The sequence below is a fragment of the Coptis chinensis genome, chromosome 2, assembly GCF_015680905.1.
Source record: "Coptis chinensis isolate HL-2020 chromosome 2, ASM1568090v1, whole genome shotgun sequence".
In the NCBI taxonomy this organism is placed as follows: domain Eukaryota; kingdom Viridiplantae; phylum Streptophyta; class Magnoliopsida; order Ranunculales; family Ranunculaceae; genus Coptis; species Coptis chinensis.
In genome coordinates, this window is record NC_141457.1 from 32,976,909 (window position 1) to 32,998,951 (window position 22,043).

The following is a 22,043-nucleotide window of genomic DNA, read 5'->3' on the forward strand; positions in this document are numbered from 1 at the left end:
CAATTCTCTCTTCCATTCATTTGTCAAGCTGGACCCTATCGCGGTAAACCTCTTCTCCTCCCCTCCAATATTTACCACTTCAATCTCGTCCAGCGTCTTTGGACCTGTTGTCGCGTCCCCCTTCTCCTCCACCGAGGCACACTGTAATTGCTATGCATGCCTCTTCTCGGATTTGAGTTTTCCTTGTTCGGCCCTCGGATCAACCGTTTAATTGTACCCCTATGACTGTTCTTGGCCGTCACTTGGTCTCCCCAAACTTCATACATACCAGTGGGAGTGGGAAACCGTATCACTTGATAGTAAGTTGACGGGACGACCTTCATCTCATGAATCCACCGCCTCCCTAGAATTGCATTGTACTGGGAAGATGAGTCCACCACCATGAACCGCGCAAACACAGTCACGGGACATGTGGTTACTGGTATTAAGAGCTCTCCTATTGGCTCAGTCATGCTCCCAGTGAATCCATATAAGTTAGTCCGCGGCAACCTCAACTGTCTATGATCACTCCCCATTTCTTCCAGCGCCCCTTTAAACAACAAGTCCACAGCACTGCCGCAATCCACCAATACCCTTTTCACTATATAATTGCCCATTGCCACCGTGATGACCAATGCGTCTTCATGGGGAGAATCTACCGCCCGCAAATCCGCGCTGCTAAAGACGATCCTATCCCTGTCCTCCGCTTTCCCCACTTTTGCTCGCGATCTATCAGTCCCTTCATTAACCTGCTGGATGCTCGCAGTTCTTCGCACTCTGTCTCTATGAGCGTTATGGCTTAATACTTCTCCACTGAAGATCACGTTAATGGTTCCTAAGATACGATCTTGTGGCGGTATAACCTCCTCGTTTGTCCTCCCCTTATAAACTCTCTAATCCTTCCTTTTTCCACCAAACGATTGAACCATCCACTTTAGTGCATAGCAGTCGTCGGTCTCATGATTCTGTATCTGATGATAAGCGCAGAAAGGTTTACCAGGCAATTCTCTGGGTGTGTTCTGCGGCCTTTCATATCCCTGCATGTTCTTTATCAGCGGTAGTATTTCGCTCAAGGATCTATTCAGTGGTGTAGCTTCTACCTTGCGGTATGGTTTTCTCTCTCTGTTCTCCCTTCTAATCCCTTCTCGGCTTCTTTCGGCCCGTGGTGTGTATCCGCGGTATCCACCCCACTCCTTTCTTTCCCGGTCGCATCCGCTTTCCTTGGTTCCCTGTCTTTCTACAAGGATAGCACCGCCTTCCCGGATCTCTTGGACTCCTTCTACATACTATCCTCATATCGGATATACTTCTCTACCCGTGGATACAATTCATGCAATGTTGCAATCTCATTCTTCGCCACCGACTGGTGTACTCCTGTCCCTGGCCGCATTCCCTTTTCAAATGCAATCACTGCGGTCCTTTCATCCAGGTTTTCGACCTTCAATGTCTCAGCTTTGAACCGACACAGGTATTCCCTCACTGACTCTGTGGATCTTTGTTGAACGTTGAATAATGTCGCGATATCCACCACCCGCTTTTTTTGATGAATGAAGTGATCTATAAACGCCTGTTCCAATTCTTGAAAGCTTCTTATACTCCCAGCTGGTACTCAATAATACCAATCCGATGCCCCCCCTTTCAGGCTAGCTGGGAACATTATACATCGCAATCCGTCATATCTAGACTCTTGCCAGAGTGGCATTTGCTGCCGAAAATGGAGGATGTGGTCTGCTGGATCGCCTTTCCCATCGTACCTTTCGAATCTACGCTGGTTGAAACGCTTTGGGACTTCCGAAGCCCAAATGCCATCTGCCAATGGGTTGTGACTCAGCCCAGCCATCACCTGACTAGCTGCTCCCCCGCGACTCTTCGTCTGCTGCCGGTTAGCTTCCCTATCGTTATTTATCATTTCTTGCACCTGCTTAACCTTCAAACCGGTTACTGGATTTTCCACGAGATTCGGCTCATTATTCTCTTCCTCTTCCGCATCCTCGCTTGCCTCTTTATCCATCTTCTTCTTCCCTTTCCATTTCCCTTCTTAATTCGTCATTCTCCTCTCTTAGCCTCCCTATCTCTTCTCTCATGAGCCGCGTCTCTTCCGCTTCCTATTCCTCTTTTCTGTCTCCTTCTTCACCAACCACTACCTCGGGCATCGGTTACTGTGCAGCCACCTTCTTTGGTCTCCCTACCTGTTTCTTAGGTGCCATCTCTTTCTTTCTTCTCGCTCCCTACAGATGGCGCCAAATGTAAGAACCAAAAACCTCCAATGGAATAAAGCACTAAAGGCTCTCAAATACAACACCGCAGTAACTCTCAACTCTCTCTCTCTCTCTCTCTCTCTCTCTCTCTCTCTTTCTTTCCTTCTTCCTTTTTTCTATCTTCTTTCTTTCTAGTGCGGCCCCCTTCACTTGTCTTTCTCTCTTCTTTTTATACCTCTCCACCCTTTATTTGGGCCATCCATCTATCCGTTCATCTGACAGCCTCCTGTTAGTCGTACCTCGGCCACATCTGCCCCTAGGGTTCCGCGGCCCGATTCCACTGCTCCCCAGCCTACCTGGTTACATGAACGTTAATAATCCAAAGCTCAAAAATGAAAATGCGCAACTTCGACTAAACTTTGTCTGGTCCATATATTCCCATGGTACTTGGATGAAAATATTAAGTATTGCGTAAGAGAGTTACATATTGCAACCAAAGGATGATAGCATATCAAGAAAACAAAAAGTGAAGAAGACCATTCAAAGTTCAAACAGTAGAAGAACACATTCAAACAAATAGAATATAATATTTGGTTGTAGGCACCTCTAAAAATTTATTAAGCTCTCGAAGCTAAAAAGTGGAATAGGTGACGAAAAACCAGATTATAAACAACTATCCAAAAACCAAAGACAAATGGTATTGCAAGGAAAGGGGCCTTGACATTAAACTCAAGAAATCAGTCTAAAAGTAAACTATGAAATATATTCAATCTAGAAGTGATACAGAGAGTTATATCCACACAACATCATTGCATCAAGCATGATTACACAGGCAAAAGTTTCAATGTTTAAGTATCGTATGATTAGTACTACCGTAAAATCCACAAATAACCATAAAGCAGTTTTTCAAAACGGTAAACAGAAATAAATTTCGGGAGAATTACGGGGGAAAAAAATCCAAAATTGAAACGTAGACTTACCAAAGTTTCCGATGTAATACCACAAATGCTGTTTTTCCTAAACTGACATTTTCCTGAGTAAAAAGGAAGAAAAATTTAACGATACGAAGAACAAAGAGAAAGCATCAACTTTCTGTTTGACAAAGTATTAAAATTGAAACTACTTGCTGTTTGAACATATTGCAATAGAATGTCATAAAAAACAACAAAAATGATTTAATTACACAGAACCACCCAATTTAAAAAATAATCAAGGATGTAGATGGGAAAATGTAAAAAAAATACAACAAAAGAAAATGATCAAAATAAAGCGGCATACCTAAGAAGAAGAACATAAAATTAGAGAGGGAGTGTGCTTGGTGACTGGTGCTATGTGGGTTAATTTTAGAAGGTGAAAAGGGAGTGAGATAGAAGAGAGAGAGAGATTGAAAATTATGTAAGAAGGTGGAGAGTTTTATTGTGCTTCAATGTAGAACTCGAATGGAAATTAGATACTGAGAATGAGTTTGGAGAGAGAACGGCTGGAGAACCAAAAGATTTCAGGCTATTTAAGTCCCAATTAAATTTTAATCCCACTACACACTGTATTGAGTTACATCCCATTCTAACCCTTGATTTATCCACCTTACACTCAATCCCAGCGTTAAATTGAAATCCACTTGAGCAAGGGTAAATGGAGGGGCAGAAAGAGGGAGATGGAGAACGAAAAGTTTAGACGGGTTCAATTGGCAGGAAGTTCGGCGGGCATGGTCGAGGTGTCTTGAGTCTTAACTCTCGATTTATACCCCCTTGAAATTCAATCCTACCGCGAGTCAGGAAACTGAGCTGTTTTGTTAAGTCGCTCAGTTTTGTTAAGTTGATATATACGAGTATGCGAACCGTGCTATGCATCGGTGGTTTTTCAAATCTTTAAACATGTCGCTCTAACATCTCTATGATAGCATGATTTTTTGAATTCTAGTTATAATCTAAAAAATAATATAAAAACATTAGGAGGGGTTAAATATAATTTGAGTGACGTGAATGAGGTTTTCTAAATTATTTTAAATAATATGAAGCTAATTCTAATTTCAATAAAGTGAGAGAGTTTTTGGTAAATTATTTAAAAATGAGGGAGCTGATTAGAATAATTAAGGGAGGTGGTTCTAAAAGCATAAAATAGAGAGATTACAAATACACAATTTGGTTGAGAAATTTTCCTCCTAAAGATCCGGCTATCATCAAAGACCATTAATACTGAGTAGTTGAGAATGCTCCCAGTGACCCACGTCAGCCCCCTTTTTTTCTCTTAGACTGACACATCACATTTTTTTATAAAAAAAATGAATTGTACGCCTTTTTTTTGCCAATTTCAATTGTTCGTAACCCAAAATAGATAAAAACCTCCTTACACGCTCTTTTTTCAATTCTACAAAACACTCTAAACCCTCTTTCTTATTCTTCTCTTCTTCCAAAATTAAACAAAATCTTCGACAAGCAGAAACCGATGAAGAATGATGAACAAGATTCGAAGTTGAGTAGTTCGTGGTTAGTTTTCTGTGGGGGTGGTGGAGAAGGTCGAAGTGGAATTCCAAATTTGCTCTTGCTAGCTCAATTCGATTCCAATTCTCTTTCCCATATTCTTCTGTGCAATATAGTTTGGAAGTAAAATTTATGAGAGGAGAATTATTAGTAACAACGCTTTCAATATTATCAAGGTTCGTTTTTCTTCTAGCGGCTATGGCAGCTGCACTTATTTACTCTCCACCTGATTATGCTACAGAAAAGGACGACACCACCACCAAAAAACCAACAAGTGATTCAAAGATAACAATTTTTTCCTCTATTTATTCCAGATTTACAACTGTCTCCTTTTTTTAGTTATATTAAAACACCCATATTATCTATATTATATTTTCTGAGATAACATTATCTATATTATATTTTGAAATAGAAGTTCACTTGGAATCATGAAGTATTGCTTTGAGCATGCACCAGATTATTGTTCAGTGGTTACAGTTGGAATTAGTAGGCAATCCCAACAACATTTGGACTCGGAATGTTCACCCTTAGAAGGTTAGACTAATTAATATTGTTTTGAGAAATTCTTATGATATTTTAGCTGCTTATTAACGTTTAACCTTCATGACAAGCATCATCTTGTCAAATAAGTTCAATCTGGCCGAACAAGGATGCCGGGTTGGAAACGATATACCACTGTACAAGTTCTTTGGTTCAAATATAAGGGAGGAGCAATCATTCAGAAGAAGAAGAATCAACAACGTTTCCTACCCAGAGCAGCAATGACAAGCCTTCACCTAGAGTTGTTCTAGATGGACCCACGACATAGAGGAAGGCTACTTAAGTCATGAAGAATCTAGCATTGCGAGAATCCCTAAGATGCAGTAAAAAAGAACAAGGTCGCTCCAATATATGGAAGCATTTTTTCACCAATGAGGCTTTTATTTCCTTTCCGTTCCACATTTGATGGAAGAGTAAGGGGACGAAGTCGAGTTTCTCTAACAAAGAAAACAGGCAACCTTCTTGGATTTGCTTCCAGCTATGAGGAGATCTCAAATGCTACAAATCACTTTCACCAAGGTGAACAATCATCGTGCAAATTTTGCTTTTTTGGTCTTAACCAGTCTAAAGCTTTCAAAATTTCACCACTACTATGGGTTTATCCAAATAATGATAATTATTTTTCTATATTTCTATTGGTACCAGTTATCATGAACAATATATGATTCTTAGTGAGAGAGAGATATGTCAAAGACACAACTCTTATTTAAGTTCTTCTTCATTCTTATGTCCAAAGAATTGCTTTTTGCAGATAATATCGTGGGACGAGGAGGATATCAATGGTATCTGAGAGGTGATTTATGTGATGGGAGAACAATAGCGGTTAAGAGACTGGCAAAGGACAACACTGATGAAAATAAGCAGAAAGAATTTCTAATGGAACTGGGTGTATTAGGCCATGTTTGCAATCCTAATACAACATGCTTAATTGGCTGCTGCTTTGAGAATGGGCTTCATTTGATTTTCGAATTTTCTCCAAATGGAAACTTGTCATCAGCATTATATGGTGAGGATCTCTCGACTATTTTTCCCTTAATTTAAGATCTTCCTCTGTTTTGTAATATTGATCCTTATTTGGCCCCTTTTAGGCAAAGACTGCAATATGCTGGAGTGGCCAGTTAGATACAAGATTGCTGGAGTGGCATTATCGTTATAAATGTTGCAAACGCAGGATAATTCATTGGGATATAAAGGCGTCCAATGTGCTTCTTGGGCCAGATTTCGAACCACAGGTGAAATAGCTGAAAAGAAACTGCTTCATGGAAAATGCGATCATCTATTATAAACTACTTCATCTTTACGCTGTTATGCCCTGTGCAAATTACAGATTTTGGACTTGCAAAATGGCTTCCCAAGCAATGGACTCACCACTATGTAATTCCTATTGAGGGTACATTTGGTTACTTGGCACCGGAGTATTTCATGCATGGTATTGTGGATGAGAAAACAGATGTTTTCGCGTTTGGTGTTCTTCTACTAGAGATAATAACTGGGAGAAGGCCTATAGACATGTCTAAGCAAAGTCTTATGTTTTGGGTATGAACACGCCAACAACTAACTCTTAAATATGTTTCAGCTAACTTCATTAGTAACTAAACTTGAAGTATACAATGTTTATTTAGGAAAAACCTCTTATTGAGTCTGTAAACATTGAGGCGCTAGCAGATTCAAAACTTGAAAGTAACTACGACGTGGATGAGATGCGTAGACTGGTCCTAACAACTTCATACTGTATAAGGCAATCCTCATTATGGTGTCCATCAATGAATGAGGTGAAGGATTTTTTTTCATACAATGATTCTTTACTTTGACCAAGGTTTTCAACACTTTTATTATGTGATTTTCATATAGATGGTTTGAGTGGGACGTCCCAGAGTCCTCTGAAAAACATCAAGTGGACCTAAAGTCTTCTGAGAAGATGTTGACCCAGTTGGAAGATGTTGGACAACAGTTAGCAATGACTTTTAGCACTGATGGTTCTGCATTTGCTGTTGGTGGTGAGGTATGTTCAATCTGTTTTGATTGGAGATACATGCTTGCTGATTGCTGATACACATTTGGTAAGTGAAAAATCAGTAATGATACTTTAGTTGTAGCCTTTAGGCTCAGTTATTGAAACCATTTCCAGCGTTGTCTTTAAACCAGAGTACTAGATGTTACTTAGTGTGGGGTAATTAAGTCTCTATATTTTGTTCTTCAAAGAAGATAGGAGGCATGATTATACCTTTTATCTAGGAGGCAATGATTTAGAGTGGTTCTTATGTTCCTGAAATGTGAAGAAGAATATCTATGTTAATAGTTATAGGTATTATGTGACAAATGATACACTACAAAAAGATGGAGATGGTTATTCCTTTGACTTCATTAACATTATCTTTATTCTGACAAAAGTATATTTATAGGTGAATATGTATGTATATGTATTTGCAAGTATTGCCACTTCTTATAAGTTAAAAACTTAAAAAGTATCTCAATTCTTAGGTAACTATTTATTTTCAATGGGATCAATTCTAATTTGTAACTTGCCTGTTCAGAAACATACAAAAGTGGAGGATATCAGTTTGAAAGGGATCAGAGTATGGCAAAGAAAAAGAATGGGGAAGATTCAAGCATGTAGCCAGAAATATGGGGTTCCAAATTACGGTATTTGCTTTGGGCTCCCAACAAACAACATCTTCGACAAGCAGAAACCGATGGAGAACGATGAACAAGATTCGGAGTTGTCATCGTTAAGAAAGGGTCTCTCCTTGATTTCAATCTTTCATCACATACATGCAAATGCAGTCAATATCACATTGAATTCCATCGATGTCTTCAACTTCCTACCTACACGTACAATTTTGGTTTGTCTTCTAGATTTTTTTCACGTATTAATAGGGATATGCTCAATATAGTTGTAATAAGAAAACCTGTAGTTTTACCCATTTTTTGGCCTGCCTGTCACACTCACACCTTTGCAGCACATCCCATGGTAGAGATGTACCATAAGATGGTCTTTTTCATTGAATTTGATCGGATATTAGTGCTGTGAAGTCACTAAAGTTGATACATGTTTCTGTTTTTATATTTCATATGAGCAACCTTGATTTGTTTACTGATGCACTACCATGACCCTTAAGTCGCGTTGATTAGCAGCGATTAGGGTATTCTATAAGATAGTAGATAGTACTTTCTTTTCCATCTAGGAATTTTGACTGCATGTACTCATGCGTGTTTCTAGACGGAACAACTCATGATAAAGGTTGTTTGGTACTTAAGTTCAACTATGGATTAAGACTTAATTATATGCCATAACAAGGTGATGCAAGCACCAGAGACTGTCGGATATGTTATTCTCAATAGCTTAATGTGTTTCACTTCAGAGTTCAGATAAAAGCAGATACATAATGACACAAGTATTACGTAACATGCATTTAAGTGAGGATTAGAGTTCATTACTCGGAAACTAATGGTCTTCGTTCTGAGAAATTATGTGGCAGAAGAAGTGGATTCGTTATTATATCGATGACAAAGGGTTGCAGACTTGCAGGCAGTAGGCCTCCTCATATTGATTGAGAATTATTGAAGCTCCCTATATTGTTAAGTCAATATGCTTTAGTTTAATGAGACCTGACGATGTACATGTTTTGAGGATGCAAAGATGTTATACATTTTCCTAAATTACCCGCGCTCAAAACCCATAAAGATGATTGATATACAATAGGCTGTTGATATAAAGATTTCAGAAACATTGGAAATATGCCAAACGCATCACAAGTTCACAACTTGTGAAAATTTACACTTCAAATAATCACCATTTGCCCGACCATTTTTTTTCATAAACAAAACAAACATGTTTACAACATTGAGAGCTTTGCATTCAGAGGCTTTCGGAGGTAGGAGAGGGCACATTCAGATTTCAGCATTCAAAAGCTAAAAAAAACCAAACTGGTCATTAACTCTAAATTTCAGACACGCCCACAAATAAATGAGAAGCACATTGCATTCAGAGGCTAAAAAACCAAACGGCCTCTGACTCTAATTTTCTGACATGCCTATAGATAAATGAGACGGTATTCATAACAACATACCCTTCCAAGTGACTAGAGAATAATATCACAACTACAATTATATTCAGATGGCAAATATTTGTGTGGTGCAAATGTGACTTATCTTAGCCCAACCCGGTCCCGAAAATAACTGCCTCAAAGACAAGCTCTTAAAGTTGTATCTACTTCGAAATACTATAGAATTTAGCTATCATGTATAATAGTTTCCTGAAGTAGTCCTAAGTACAAGGAATTGATGAAGCAAATGTCAATCTCCAAAGCAGGTAACCTGAATGATCAGATTGACTTGGAAATCTAAATAAATTACATTTTTGTTGTGATAATTATTATTTGTCTCAATACTTCAATAATGCAAATAGTGCAATATAGTGTACAAACAAACATTCATTGTCACCTATATCATGATATTTATCTAGATTTGAAATTAACATCGATTTGTCTTTCACTACTGTTGATGCATCAGCCATAAAAAATGTATGCATTACACGTACTAGATCATGGTTTGAGAGCTTGCAATCTCTTAAAAAAGAAAAGAAAAACATAAACTCTTCAAACAAAGTATGCAATGAATCATTAGCTATCAAATATATATATATATATATATATATATATATATATATATATATATATATATATATTATTTATTTAAGTGGACTTTAGGCTTTTGAGTCATTAGCTATCTATGTAGCAAGTCCGGCCATAGGCTGGGCCAAATGGCTAGTATAGTGTAGAGACTAGGTATAACCCATGCCGAAATTGTTTTTACCTTTTTCTATTTTTTTTTGCCACAAGTCCACTTGAATTTTAATTTCTCCCTAAGTCCAAAAACACGGGATGACGACAACAATTCAAATTTAAATTTACATATACAAATTTAATTTTTCATATACAAATTTAAAATTTGCATATGTAAAATACTATATGAAAATGTAAATTTACATAAAGATAAAGAAAATTGTGTAAATTTAAATTTTCATATGTAAATTTGAATTTCTATGATGACATCAGCCCAATTTGTCCTTAAGCCAAAATTATTAATGAAAATGTGTCATTAAGTTGAAATTATAAGTAAAAATTGATGACGTACCATGTTGATGTACTAGTTAATGCCCGTGCCTTCGGCACGGATTCCATAAAGAAACATCATAGATAATGTGATTTAAAATTCTACATGCATTTACTATTTATTGTGATGAGAAAAAAAATCGATAAGTGGATAGCTTGATGAAAATAGGAGTGTCGAAGAATAGGAAATTCTCCTATAGAGCCGAAAAATAAAAATTGATAAGTAGGCAGCTCGATGAAAATAGGAGCGTCGAAGAATAAAAAATTCCCCTATAGTGACGTTAATATAATAACTTGATCAGTAGTTCTCCAGTATCATGTGTAAAATTTTGATGGCACAGAGCCACATCAAGGTCAGCAAGCCCTTGGATGAGAGAGCAGCAAGGGCTGTTAGCAGGAGTACCTATTACAACAACAACCAATCCACCAAGCAAGTTGGCACAAACACCTAGCTTTAGAGTATCTCTTGGGCAACCCGTGGGAGGTGAGGGAGTAGGGCTGGTGGCATTGGAGTTGGCATTGGTGTTGGTGGAGTTGGAGGCGTTGGCGTTGGCGTTGCCATTGGTGTTGTTGGAGTTAGAGGCGTTGGCATTGGCATTGGTGTTGTTGGATTTGGAGGCATGGGCATTGGTGTTGTTGGAATTGACATTGGTGTTGTGGAGCTGGAGGCATTGGCATTTGCATTAGTGTTGGTGGAGTTGGAGGGCTTATGTGTTATAAGAGATACATATTCAGTATGCCCTGATAATGTACATACACAACAGGGATTATGTGTTATAAGAGATCTTTTTGGTGGAAAACTTTGGGCGTTTTTTACCATAACAGGAGCCATAAATAACTCTAGAAATCCCTTGTACAAAAATATTAACCCCTTTTTCTAGGGGGAACTTAAGATTTTCCACTACTAAAACATATTATGACGCTTGTTTTTTATCAATCTTGACGGCTTTGTTACCGTTGAGATAGGTGTCTTAGTGATATTTTTATGACGGTTGTCGAAAACATTTGAGAGGAATTGTGGCTTGTGTGGAAATTCTTGGATTTGTTAGTAGTTGGAATTTGGGATACATGGGGATGGATATGGGTCTCTTTAGGTGGGTGGTTAATTTAATCTCGCAGCTGCTCAATTGTTAGTTAGGTCTTATTAGAGCACTTCCAATGTCTTGATGCACTTATCAATGGTGGGATTAATTAAAGACTTTCTTTTCAGCAAGGGCTTGTAGCCTTGCTTCTTCCTTTTCTGCATAAGCGTTTGATGACTTGAACTCAATAGACCCATGCGTATTAATTTTTACGTATACATATCATTATAGTGATCTGATCCTCTGGGAATGCAAGGATAACTCCAGAAATCCCTTGGACAAAAATATTAACCCCTTTTCTAGGGGAACCTAAGTCATTAAAACGACATATATTCAAAAATAATGACTATTTAAGCTTCTCCAATGTATGATGTAAAGGATCCATTGCTGCCACATCCTTTCACGGACTTGTGAGATCTCAAGTTGAAGATAGGCATGACATTTTTGAGGAGTAGTTTTAAAGACCTCGACCCAGGATGAAACTCGACACAAAACATAGAATTAATTAGTTACTTGTACATTTCAATAAAATTCGAAGAATAAATCATGGACCAAATAATATTCAAGTATTATTTCAGTGGTGCACATCATAACTTTGTTGATAATCTTACCAATTAGTCAAGTTCAACTCATTGTGCAAAGAGGAGCAGAGACGTGAGAGTGAATGACTTGTCTACAATTCCGCTTACCCAATAATTATTTGCAAAATTAATCCAAAGATCCAAATCCAAGACTCATAAACCTACAAATACATATGTATCCTCAACAAAATTAATTAGAGCTAGTAAAGAAGAACTATGCATGCAAATGCATAATTTCATATTAGAAAAATGTATAATAAGAAGGAAAAAGATGATCACACCCGATACATTCTAGCTTTCCTAGCTGTCCAATTAAATGATTAAGTCAGATATGGAGAAGAAGGGTTTCCCAACGTGACAACAATTGCAGGCCACACCCCTTAACACCCATATTGAAAATCCCTAATAAATCCTATCATGCAAATGTTACAACGACAATATGTTGCATCAAATACTTGAACTGTTAATCTCAGCCATAAGACCCATCCAATCTAAAAATGAATGCCTCTAGTGATTGGGATATACACATAATATTATGGCTTAATTAGTTCAGGCAGAATAATTTAACACAAAGTAGGCAAGATAATGGTCTTAATATACGGGAGACTAAATTGGCTTAGGTCTTACCTAAAAGTGATATAAATTCAGTAACAAATCGTTGAAGAAATAATCACTTGCAAAGATATTAGATGTTGAACACAATTAGCAGATGATCAAAGGATATAAACGCGTTGTGATGTTGAATACATACGGGGAACTAATAATCCAAGCGAAGTGGTCTCTACAAAACGACATGTATTATAGTAAACGATCAGTTCAAGGATCAATTGGAAAACATTCAAAAGCTACTGTCATTCCTACAGATAGATCAATGATAAATTTGAATCATTATTACCTCTTCTTTACAAAAAGTTTTAGTCAAAGTAAAAATGATTTCTTGCTTCACATATGAGTGATGTGCACCCAAATAAGGCCATCATCTACCTACTTTACATTTTAAAAAGTGTCCAACCATTGCTTACACAGATAAAGTTGTGTTTTCTATATACTTAAAACATTGAATGACACTTATTTTTTGCTCATCGGGAAATGACACTCTTTCATCCAAGGAAAGTTTGTCGTGAGCTCAAAACTAATATAAAGCCATTCATTACCTCTTAGAAATTATTGTATATTAACAACACGTATAAAGCCACTGACACTTCCTACATATATCTTGCCAAAATAATAAACCATATATTTTTAAAAAAAATTAGGACGTGCAACGAAGATTAAAAAAAGTTAATTTTAGAAATGATCGGTCAATCAGAAAAGGCAAAGTCAGCAAAAACCAAGCGAATAATGAGATAAGAAATCAATTCAAACACGGTCACCATTGAATTAATACAATAAATAAAAAATAAAAAATGAAGAGATTGGACTTAGGAGAAGGAAAAATGCAATATGGTGAGAGGAATAAATGAGAAAGAATTATTTGTAAAGGGAATAATATCTTATTTGAAAAAGTAGGCCAAACTACAACGAATTATGAGCAACATAGCGAGAGCCAATAACCTGACGAAGGACAATATTCACTTATTTAGTAAAAGAAATGAAGTGCCTAATTGTTGCCTAATGATTGTTCACAATTCATTATTCTATTTGATGCAAAAGGATGAAGACGATAACCCAACAATTACATAATCTCAATATACCTTTGAAAATTGCACAATTTCAGCAGTGGTGCGGCAATTGGATGAAGTCTCGAAACATAGCTTAGACAATTGGGCGATGATCCTTCCTCTCTAGGCTTTATTGCCTACAGGAAAAACCAAAGTTTGGTTAAACTCCTTTATGCTCAACCACTCTTTAGACGTTTTAAATTTGAATCATGCAACTATAGTTCATGGCAAGTAAGTGTACAGTTTATACAATTGGCAAAAGAACAATATGCACTCGAAGTCTACCTGTTTTAGATAGAATGTCCTTTGTTGAAAATTCAACTTATAAAGTTCATGAAAATCAGAGAATGCACAACAATTACCTTAAGGGTTAGAAGGCTAGAGCTTTAGATGTAAGAGTCGAAAGTAAAAAGGTTTTCTCTAACAATAACATTATACTTGGTCAAGCGTAAGAACATCATCTCAACTCTCAATATTAAAGAAAGACTTCAGTAATATCACTTCATTACTGGATCATGTAATGAAACTTTTGTACTTTTTCTTTTCATGAGTCACATAAAGATCAAATTCAGCTTTAGTTCAATTTGGGCAGAATCGAGGAAGTATAACAGTCTAAATGATAAAGAGTGTGGGCAGATTGGTGTAAAACAAAGATACACGGAACATTTGGATGCACCTGAATTTAAAAATAAGTGTGATTAGATACGTCACATCTATCAAGTAGGCGAAATCTAAATCCATACGCAAAAAAGGCACATAATCAAAGTAAACTATGGTCTATAGATGGAACCCGCAACAAATCATCTCGTCTTAAAATGATACCAAGTAAAAATAGCAAATGAAAGTAATGGGGAAGCCTATGAGACCGAAGTCATCAGGTTTGGAAAATCAAAGCAAAAGAATATAGTTATTTTCTTTATGTTTAACATTGTTATTTGCAAAGTTAACCAAGTAGATCTCCAAAACACGTCATTCATTCGAAGAATATATTTACATTGATAGACATTAAATTTATGTTCATTAGGGATATGAATGCAACTATATCCATTTTACTTGCAGAAATAACATAATAAAAGACAAAATCCAAGTCTACATGGAGCGGGAATATCAAAATAGTTAACTATCGGTTAACATAAGTGATTTATCAAATCATGAAGTTATAAGAAAAGACGCGTCTTTCCTAACTAAGGACAAAGGGAAAAAAACAGCTTAGTTTTATGAGAAAACGGTCATTCCCAATTCACATTGACATGATGAAAAGAGCATGCACTTACATCTCTTGCAAAATATTCACCCGCTATTTAGAGAAACACTTTGGGATTTTTCGATTTTAAAAGTCGAGAACATTACAAAGTAAAGTAACTTAAATCAGGAAAAAGAAGAAGAAAAAAACACTTTCAACTAAGGTGAAGGAGAACGAAAAGGTGACCATAGAACCTCCTGGTACGTAGAGTAAGTTTGTACTCTCGGTGGGTGTAGCGACTATGACTCCATCAGCTTGTACACGAAATGCAAATAAGGATAAGAGTAGAGGCCAAGAAACAAATATTCAAGGTATTTAAGATTATATGCATATAAGATGCATTATATGCAAATAAATTTCCGAATTAATGCGAAGAAAGATCCGTGATCAAGACATCTGCATCAGTATGGCGACATCGACATCGATCGATCATCATCATCAACATCAGCATCAGCAGGAGGTAGCATGCATGAGGCAGCAGCAGCAGACATCAATCCACACACACCAAACACTACACCACTAAACCACCTGCTACCAACACGATTGCACCAGCAGCACCTACACCACTTCGTAGTAGACACATCACCACTCACCAGCACCACCTACACCAAGTAGTAGACACCAGCAGCACTACACGACCTCCCACCGCACATGACCACCACACACACAAAAACCAACCAACACACACTCACCACACTACTACTACCGGCCAGCACGACCACACTACCACCACCTGCCACCTGCAGCACACACGCAACACCACAGTTACATACCCGGCAAAGACAAACACACAACACCACCAGCACATTCACACACACCGAACAATAAAACACCATCTTCGTGAGACCTTCAGTTTAACTTCCATGGCATTTCAATATATTACAAACACAACCGAAATCTATAGTTATGAAGCCAAAGGTTATCAAAATCGGCTCAAATTAACACGATTTTACTATCAAAGGGAAAAAATTAACTTACAGTGAAAAATTAGTGCCACCACCTCAAAAGCCACTTTAATTCAAGCACATCAAAGTAGAAGAAACGTAGGGTGTTGCCTTCAATTGAATCCTACGTCAAGTACATCAAAGTAGAAGATCTCCACCACTTCAAATCCACTTCAATTCAATCAATGTGACTGTGGTGGGGGGGGGGGGTATGGAAGCGTAGAAACATCAATGAGCAGAACCCATATGCACATCAAAGTAAAATATACACAGGAAAAGGTACCCTTTGCTAGAAAAATTTAACCAATCATAATTCATTATCGTGTTAAAGTTAAATGAATAAAGCCAACACGACATTCAAAACAGAAAGTTTGAAAACACGCATAAAACTGAACGTTCTAAACAGAAAGAAAACTGTAAATGTAGACGTTGCGAGCAAATAGTAAACTGAAAAGCAAATGACTAAAGCAAAATGTGCTCCAACTCCGAAGCACAAAAGGCCAAACTATGAAGCAGGAAGAAATTGATAGCATTGGGTAGTTGCCTAGGACACGTCCTGCATAAGGGAGAACACACTAATGTGATTTGATGATGATTCGTTTCTAAATGAATAACTAAAAAAAAAATGTAATGGAATGGACCAAAGGGTTTAATAAGTGCTGACCCACTACTGAACCCTTGATTTTTTTGCTTGGTGGAGTTCAGATTCCATATGTTGGCTTGAAACCTCTTTTCCAGTAACCACATCTTCTAAATTGGTGCTTCCATTTTTTTTGTCCTGTATTTAACCATAATAAGTTTAATGAAGGTGAAACATAAATGTTTTTTAAATTAAGTGAACAGAAGTATACCTTATCAAGCACTTCTTTTGTAAGTGTGGCATCAACATCCATAGCAGCTGGGAAAATTTTGTAGATAACAAAAGATTGGGTTTCCTTGGTATTTCGACTAAAATAATTTATTTTCACTTGGAAGATGTACTCTCTTCCGGCAACTTGTTGCAATGCATCCTTAACGATCTGTGGGCCATTTTTCTGAATTTTTAAGCATAATTTAATTTAAATTAGTGAGAATGCTGTTTTTGAGTGTAAAAAAGCGAAAATGGAGATATGAAAAGTTATAGGGCGTTGCCTTCTTGTAGGAGTCCACCAATTCTTTAACGGGCTTTTCAATTAGGTATTCAGCTTCTCGATCAAATGCAACAAATTGAGTAACCCCTGACGAATCTTCCACATCCATCCTTAGCATGTACCTGTACACCCCAAATAAAAGTTTTAAAAAGTTTTTCCGGCAGAAGTTAAAATTTGATAAGGGATTAATGATTGACCTCTCATTGCGGTTTATGGTTTCAAGGTGACATTCCGGACAAACACGATCAACAACCTTCTTGTTGCAGTTCTTGTTGCTACATGAAGTATAATACCAGTTCGTGTCGAAGACATATCCTATGGTTGCTTTGCAAGTGTATGTTGCTCCCTGTTTAATGATCATAATAACCTTTAATAGAATGTTGGGCAATGGAAGACAGTTGTGTTTAATGGATTGAATGTTACCTTATTGGATTCATCTAGTCCCAGCTCCTTTAAAGTGTCGAGTGAAACCCTACGGTTTCTAAGTAGTTCATCCTCAGAAAAGCCCTCTTTTGTAGATGAATCCTGCTTTGCTATTTGCACTTTGATATCCCCGAAACTATATAATTAAGAATGACAAATTTTGTAGCGCATGACATGATTAGTAGGTGATATGGTAAAGACGAATAATAAGATGACCACTGACCTGTTCTTATAGTCGATAACATCCTGGGTGTCTAAATCTATGTAGACCTTTGTGCTACTAAGCGAGGAAAGAGAAAAGTTGCCTATAACATAGCATTAAGACACGAAATATGCATTATTTCCCTTAGGAAAGCCCAAAAAAATGGACGGATTACACAATGGTGGAATAAATATGTACCTTGGAAAACTTTTGGATTAAGAGAAGTGGCAATGACAATCACATTTTCTTGTGTCAAAAGATCATTTGGAAACTTTTCGGTTAAAGCACCCCATAAAGCAATTGTCAACTCTGTGGCACTGAATATAGGATCAGTTATGTTAGAAAAGAAATATATAGTGCTTATTAGAGATGAACGTCGGCAAGTTACCTTTTATCCATAAGCACAATCTCTTGAAAAACAGTTCCATTTTTGTTTGTGATCTCACCGATTCGCTTAAGTAGACCAATAACATCTTCATTGTTTTTTTGACATAAATGTTAGAATACAATCCCTAAGAGTTTATTAAGAGGTGAAATCGAAACATGTAGCAAACTATTACCTATAAGGTGAGTCTTGTCGTGAATTCCACCGGAAAGGGTGTCGAATTGGGAGAAGCTGAATTTATGCCTTGCAATGTGGATACCATCGCCATCAATTGGTGTGATAACTGTTCCAGGATTAATAAAAATCTTGTGATCATTAACAACTGGCCGGTAATCTTTTGAAGCCCACACGTCGAATTTCTCCATAGTGTAGATATTGCCTTCTTTTAACACATCATCCTTAAGCAAAGCGTGAAAAGCATCAAAATATTTCTTCAATAAAACGACATGGATGTGAGCACCACATTTTATGATGGGGTGAAAACAAAGAAAGTCGCCGATCCATTATGTTATGGCTGTGGCAAATAGATGGTACACATAGTATTGTAATTACCTTTGCATCTAAAAGAAGAAACTCCAAACTGAGTGTGTTATGATATTTCAAATGGACTGATTCCCACAGCCTTGTAATGCGGCCCCTTACTTTATAGCGGTTTGATCCGTTACGAAGTTTGTCTAGGTCTTGATAGTTTTGCATCGACATCGGGAGCTGTAGCTGTCAAGGGTAGGTAAAGTCCCAAATTAAACAGTATAGTATAACCAAAAAACAAAGAACGTAGGTGAAAAGAAAGATAAATTATAGCCAAAACAGCAACAAAGCGCAGTGTGTAAAAAAGTGTGTCGATTAAACGACAGGGAAGGGCGATGCTACAACTATTAACCCAAACCATCTAAAAAGAACCATTCGCTGGGCTTACAGCTGGGTTTGGATGGGTAGCATCACTTATGGAATAATATACGGGAAGCTTAAACAACACAAACAACCCAATAGGGAAAGGTATGTAACTAAATTAAGCGATGAGCAAGGCAATCATGTTAAGTACTACTTTTAATTAGTAGACTGAGAAGGCATAACACATGGATTAGTAATAGAAAGGATAAATTTAGTAGGGAGTAGCCTTGCATGCAGTAAGGAATTAGACAAAAAAGAGATTGCATAATCCATGTATCAGAAGACCGCATTCGCATCCACATATAAAGCATGGGGCATTTGTGAGGAATATCTAATAATAAGAACAAAACCTCGATTCTTGATGTAACAACACGAATTGTAACTTGATTGATATGAAGAAGTAGAACAAATGTGGTGGATATGAAAACCCGAAACAAATTTATAGGCTTTGGGAGAAGTCGTAATGAGGGAGTAGGAGAAGAGCCCATCCGTTACAGCGCTGATGAGGATGTGGTTACTGAAGACGCAGGGGTTTAATTGAATTGTGGAGGAGGTAGAGAAAAAAGGGGAGTGCGAGAAGGTTATTATTAAGGGATGTTAAGAGGGCTGGGAACTGTTAAGGACAAAAGAAATTAATCGATATGCAAGAAAAGTGACCCCAACAGCCTCACATTCAAGTTTGCTGAAATTTCTCGGAATTTCGTACTAATCGGAAAATGTACTCGTGAAGGGCCTCAGAGAGCAATGTTTTTTTTGCGACATTGTGACTCCAAGGTTGTTTTTTCTTAAAGTTTGTTAATTTGCAATGCAGCCAATATTGTTTTTAATCCTTTTGCGAGTACGTTGGAGATATTGGTGGCAGTCCTGTATAATCCTATGCCGAGTACATTGGAGATAATGGGTGGCAGCCCCGTACTATGATTAGATCTTGTGTTATTGTATTAGGTTAATAGTTCATGATAATTTTTATTTTTTGTTGCATGTTTGGGAATGTGTTGATCGAACGTAAAACTAAGGGCACATCACATCTGCAACATGGCTGGTAAAAGTATATAAGGCATGCCTATTATTGCGTATGAAAATTGCAATGTATGTGTGAACCCTAACGACGGCATAACTTGAAGGGATAACTGATATAGAAGGGGGGCTCTTTCCAACAGTTTCTGCGGCAAAAAGTGGCATAGCACACCGTTCAAAATAAGTGGCAACCCATTATAAAAAAGCAGTTAGGCATATAGTTACATGGATGATCAGTTGATGTTGAAGAAAGCAAAATACGGATGGAGTCATGTAGATTAGGTTAAAACTTAAAATTCATGCAGTATTTGATAGATAGCACTGGGAAATAGGTCAATTACATTAAATGCATTTAATGTTCCGAATGGGGAAATCATCAGTAATTGTTAAACTAAACAGACAAAATATTTATTATTGAAGGGGAACGGTGGCAAGTTAGGATTGAGTTGAACTCGTTATGTATTACAACCTAATCTATGTCGTCCATGGAAGTGGGATAAAACTCGTGATAATAGGAGGTTTTGATAGGCATCTTGTTGTTTTTGGCAGGTGTCTCTTCAACCTTAAGTTTTAGTTTAAGGTAATTTAGGTGTGACGCGGTCAGACGATCAGTAACATACATCATTGCGTCAAGACCAGCCATTCCTGGTGGGGTTTGGGGCTTATAAATTGGAAAGTTGGCTTCGTAGGATGTTGTTAGTGGCTTGCTTGTATCTGGACCTTTGTTAGGTAAGTTGGCCATTTGGCTGCAAGATATAAATGAGAAATGACCAAAGATTAGGCACATAAAATAGATGACAATATACAAATTAGATGATGGAAACTGAAGAGCAAGTGAAACCGAACCTGTGGGCTGTTTTTTTGGTAAGAGAAGTCGTACTTATATGGCGAGGCAATGAGAAATAGACACCAAGTTTTGGGTCTGGAAGGGAAATTAGGGTAATTTTTTATAGGGGAAGGAAGTAAGTAAATGTAGAAGGTTGGAGAATTGATGAGTATGGGAGTTACATATACCTATAGGCTTAAGCGAGTCAAAATAAGAATAATGGAAAATGTTTTGAATGTCATAATTGCGGAAGTTTTAATACTAACTATGTATTATAGATTATGTACAAAGCAGTTTTTTTTTTTTGCTTGAAAAGAATTGTAATTGAATATAATGTGAGTAGTGATACCCAGGACACCTAATTTAATCAGCCTTAACGGCCTGCTAATGATAATGATTGATTTGTCTCGACACATGCGTTTGTGTGTAGCAATGCAAACCAGCGTTTAAATTGAATCTAGCAATGGTTCCAATTTCAAGTGCCACACATTGCTGGCGCTCAAGAGCAATCGGAGAGCGGCGATAAGTTGGGATTTTTTAGTCGATAACTGATTTGCTTAGATGCTTGGTTACATTGCTCAACCGTGTGCTACCACAATTCCAACTGAATGAAAATACCATTTACTATTTGCTATGCTTGTTGGACTTATGAGCTGAAGGACAAATAAATAAAAAATGAATTGGCTAGATTGTAATAGCAATGGTTAGTTGTAAACCTGACTTATGGCTTGGTACTGGTAAAAGGCTTTGTCGATCTTGCCTAAAGTATAGCCGGTAGTTTAATAGAAACAGCAAGCAGTAATTAAGTAAGTATAAGGTATATATTGGTTGATGATGCTTAGATAATAATGACAAAGTAAATGAATGGTAAAAAATGGCGTAAACAGAAACTAAATTCGATAATGACAAAGGTTCGTTCAAACATGGGATATATAAATGGCGCTCCCTAATGTACGAAACATCAACAAAGCATGATAAGATAAAGCAAGTTGCAAAAGTAGTTGTGAGGAAGCAAAGGGAAACAAAATAAGTGATAGGTAGGAAGAAATTAATTGACGTTTTTTGCTTCAAGCGTCGCTTGATGCCCCCATGTCGATCGATGATGGCACGTAGTTAGAGTCGTCAGCAACGCTTCCCTCATCATCACTAATGACGATAACATTAGGAATGTCATTTTGTGCTTGGAGAGTTGCAATTTGTTGAAGGAGGGTCACGTTATCGTTTTGTAGTTGTTGAGTTTCGGCTTGGAGCTGTTGATTATGAAGTCGCATTTGGCGTAGTTCCCTTGAGTTGAAGTCAATAAGATCAAAATGGTAGATAGAACGAAGGTATTCGATCGCTCGCCGG

General features: G+C 37.3%; 2 protein-coding genes and 1 long non-coding RNA gene across 5 annotated transcripts; 1 reads left to right on the forward strand and 2 right to left on the reverse strand.

The window, feature by feature from the left end:
- Positions 1-6,338: 6,338 nt before the first annotated feature.
- On the forward strand, positions 6,339-8,263 carry LOC147515835 (putative receptor-like serine/threonine-protein kinase At5g57670). 3 transcript variants are annotated; one of them, XM_086588615.1, is made up of 5 exons: positions 6,339-6,429; positions 6,525-6,733; positions 6,820-6,969; positions 7,049-7,257; positions 7,732-8,263. In XM_086588615.1, the coding sequence occupies exons 1-4, from the start codon at positions 6,354-6,356 to the stop codon at positions 7,055-7,057; spliced, it is 444 nt and encodes a 147-aa protein (XP_086444741.1). In that variant the 5' UTR covers positions 6,339-6,353; the 3' UTR covers positions 7,058-7,257; positions 7,732-8,263. The 3 variants fall into 3 exon arrangements, with proteins under 3 accessions (XP_086444741.1, XP_086444742.1, XP_086444740.1); XM_086588616.1 differs by having other exon boundaries at positions 7,049-7,199; XM_086588614.1 differs by having other exon boundaries at positions 6,820-7,257.
- Positions 8,264-11,909: 3,646 nt separating this feature from the next.
- LOC147515836 (uncharacterized) lies at positions 11,910-14,189 on the reverse strand. Its single transcript, XR_015213525.1, has 3 exons — positions 13,669-14,189; positions 12,726-12,755; positions 11,910-12,135 (listed from the first exon to the last, which is right to left on the reverse strand). It is a non-coding gene; the product is annotated as an uncharacterized LOC147515836 (long non-coding RNA).
- Positions 14,190-16,016: 1,827 nt separating this feature from the next.
- On the reverse strand, positions 16,017-18,417 carry LOC147515837 (uncharacterized). Its single transcript, XM_086594511.1, has 10 exons — positions 18,138-18,417; positions 17,966-18,050; positions 17,776-17,894; positions 17,599-17,680; positions 17,376-17,511; positions 17,150-17,298; positions 16,954-17,074; positions 16,674-16,856; positions 16,487-16,600; positions 16,017-16,378 (listed from the first exon to the last, which is right to left on the reverse strand). Exons 1-9 carry the CDS (start codon positions 18,325-18,327, stop codon positions 16,490-16,492), a joined length of 1,176 nt encoding a protein of 391 aa, XP_086450637.1. The 5' UTR covers positions 18,328-18,417; the 3' UTR covers positions 16,017-16,378; positions 16,487-16,489.
- Positions 18,418-22,043: the final 3,626 nt, after the last annotated feature.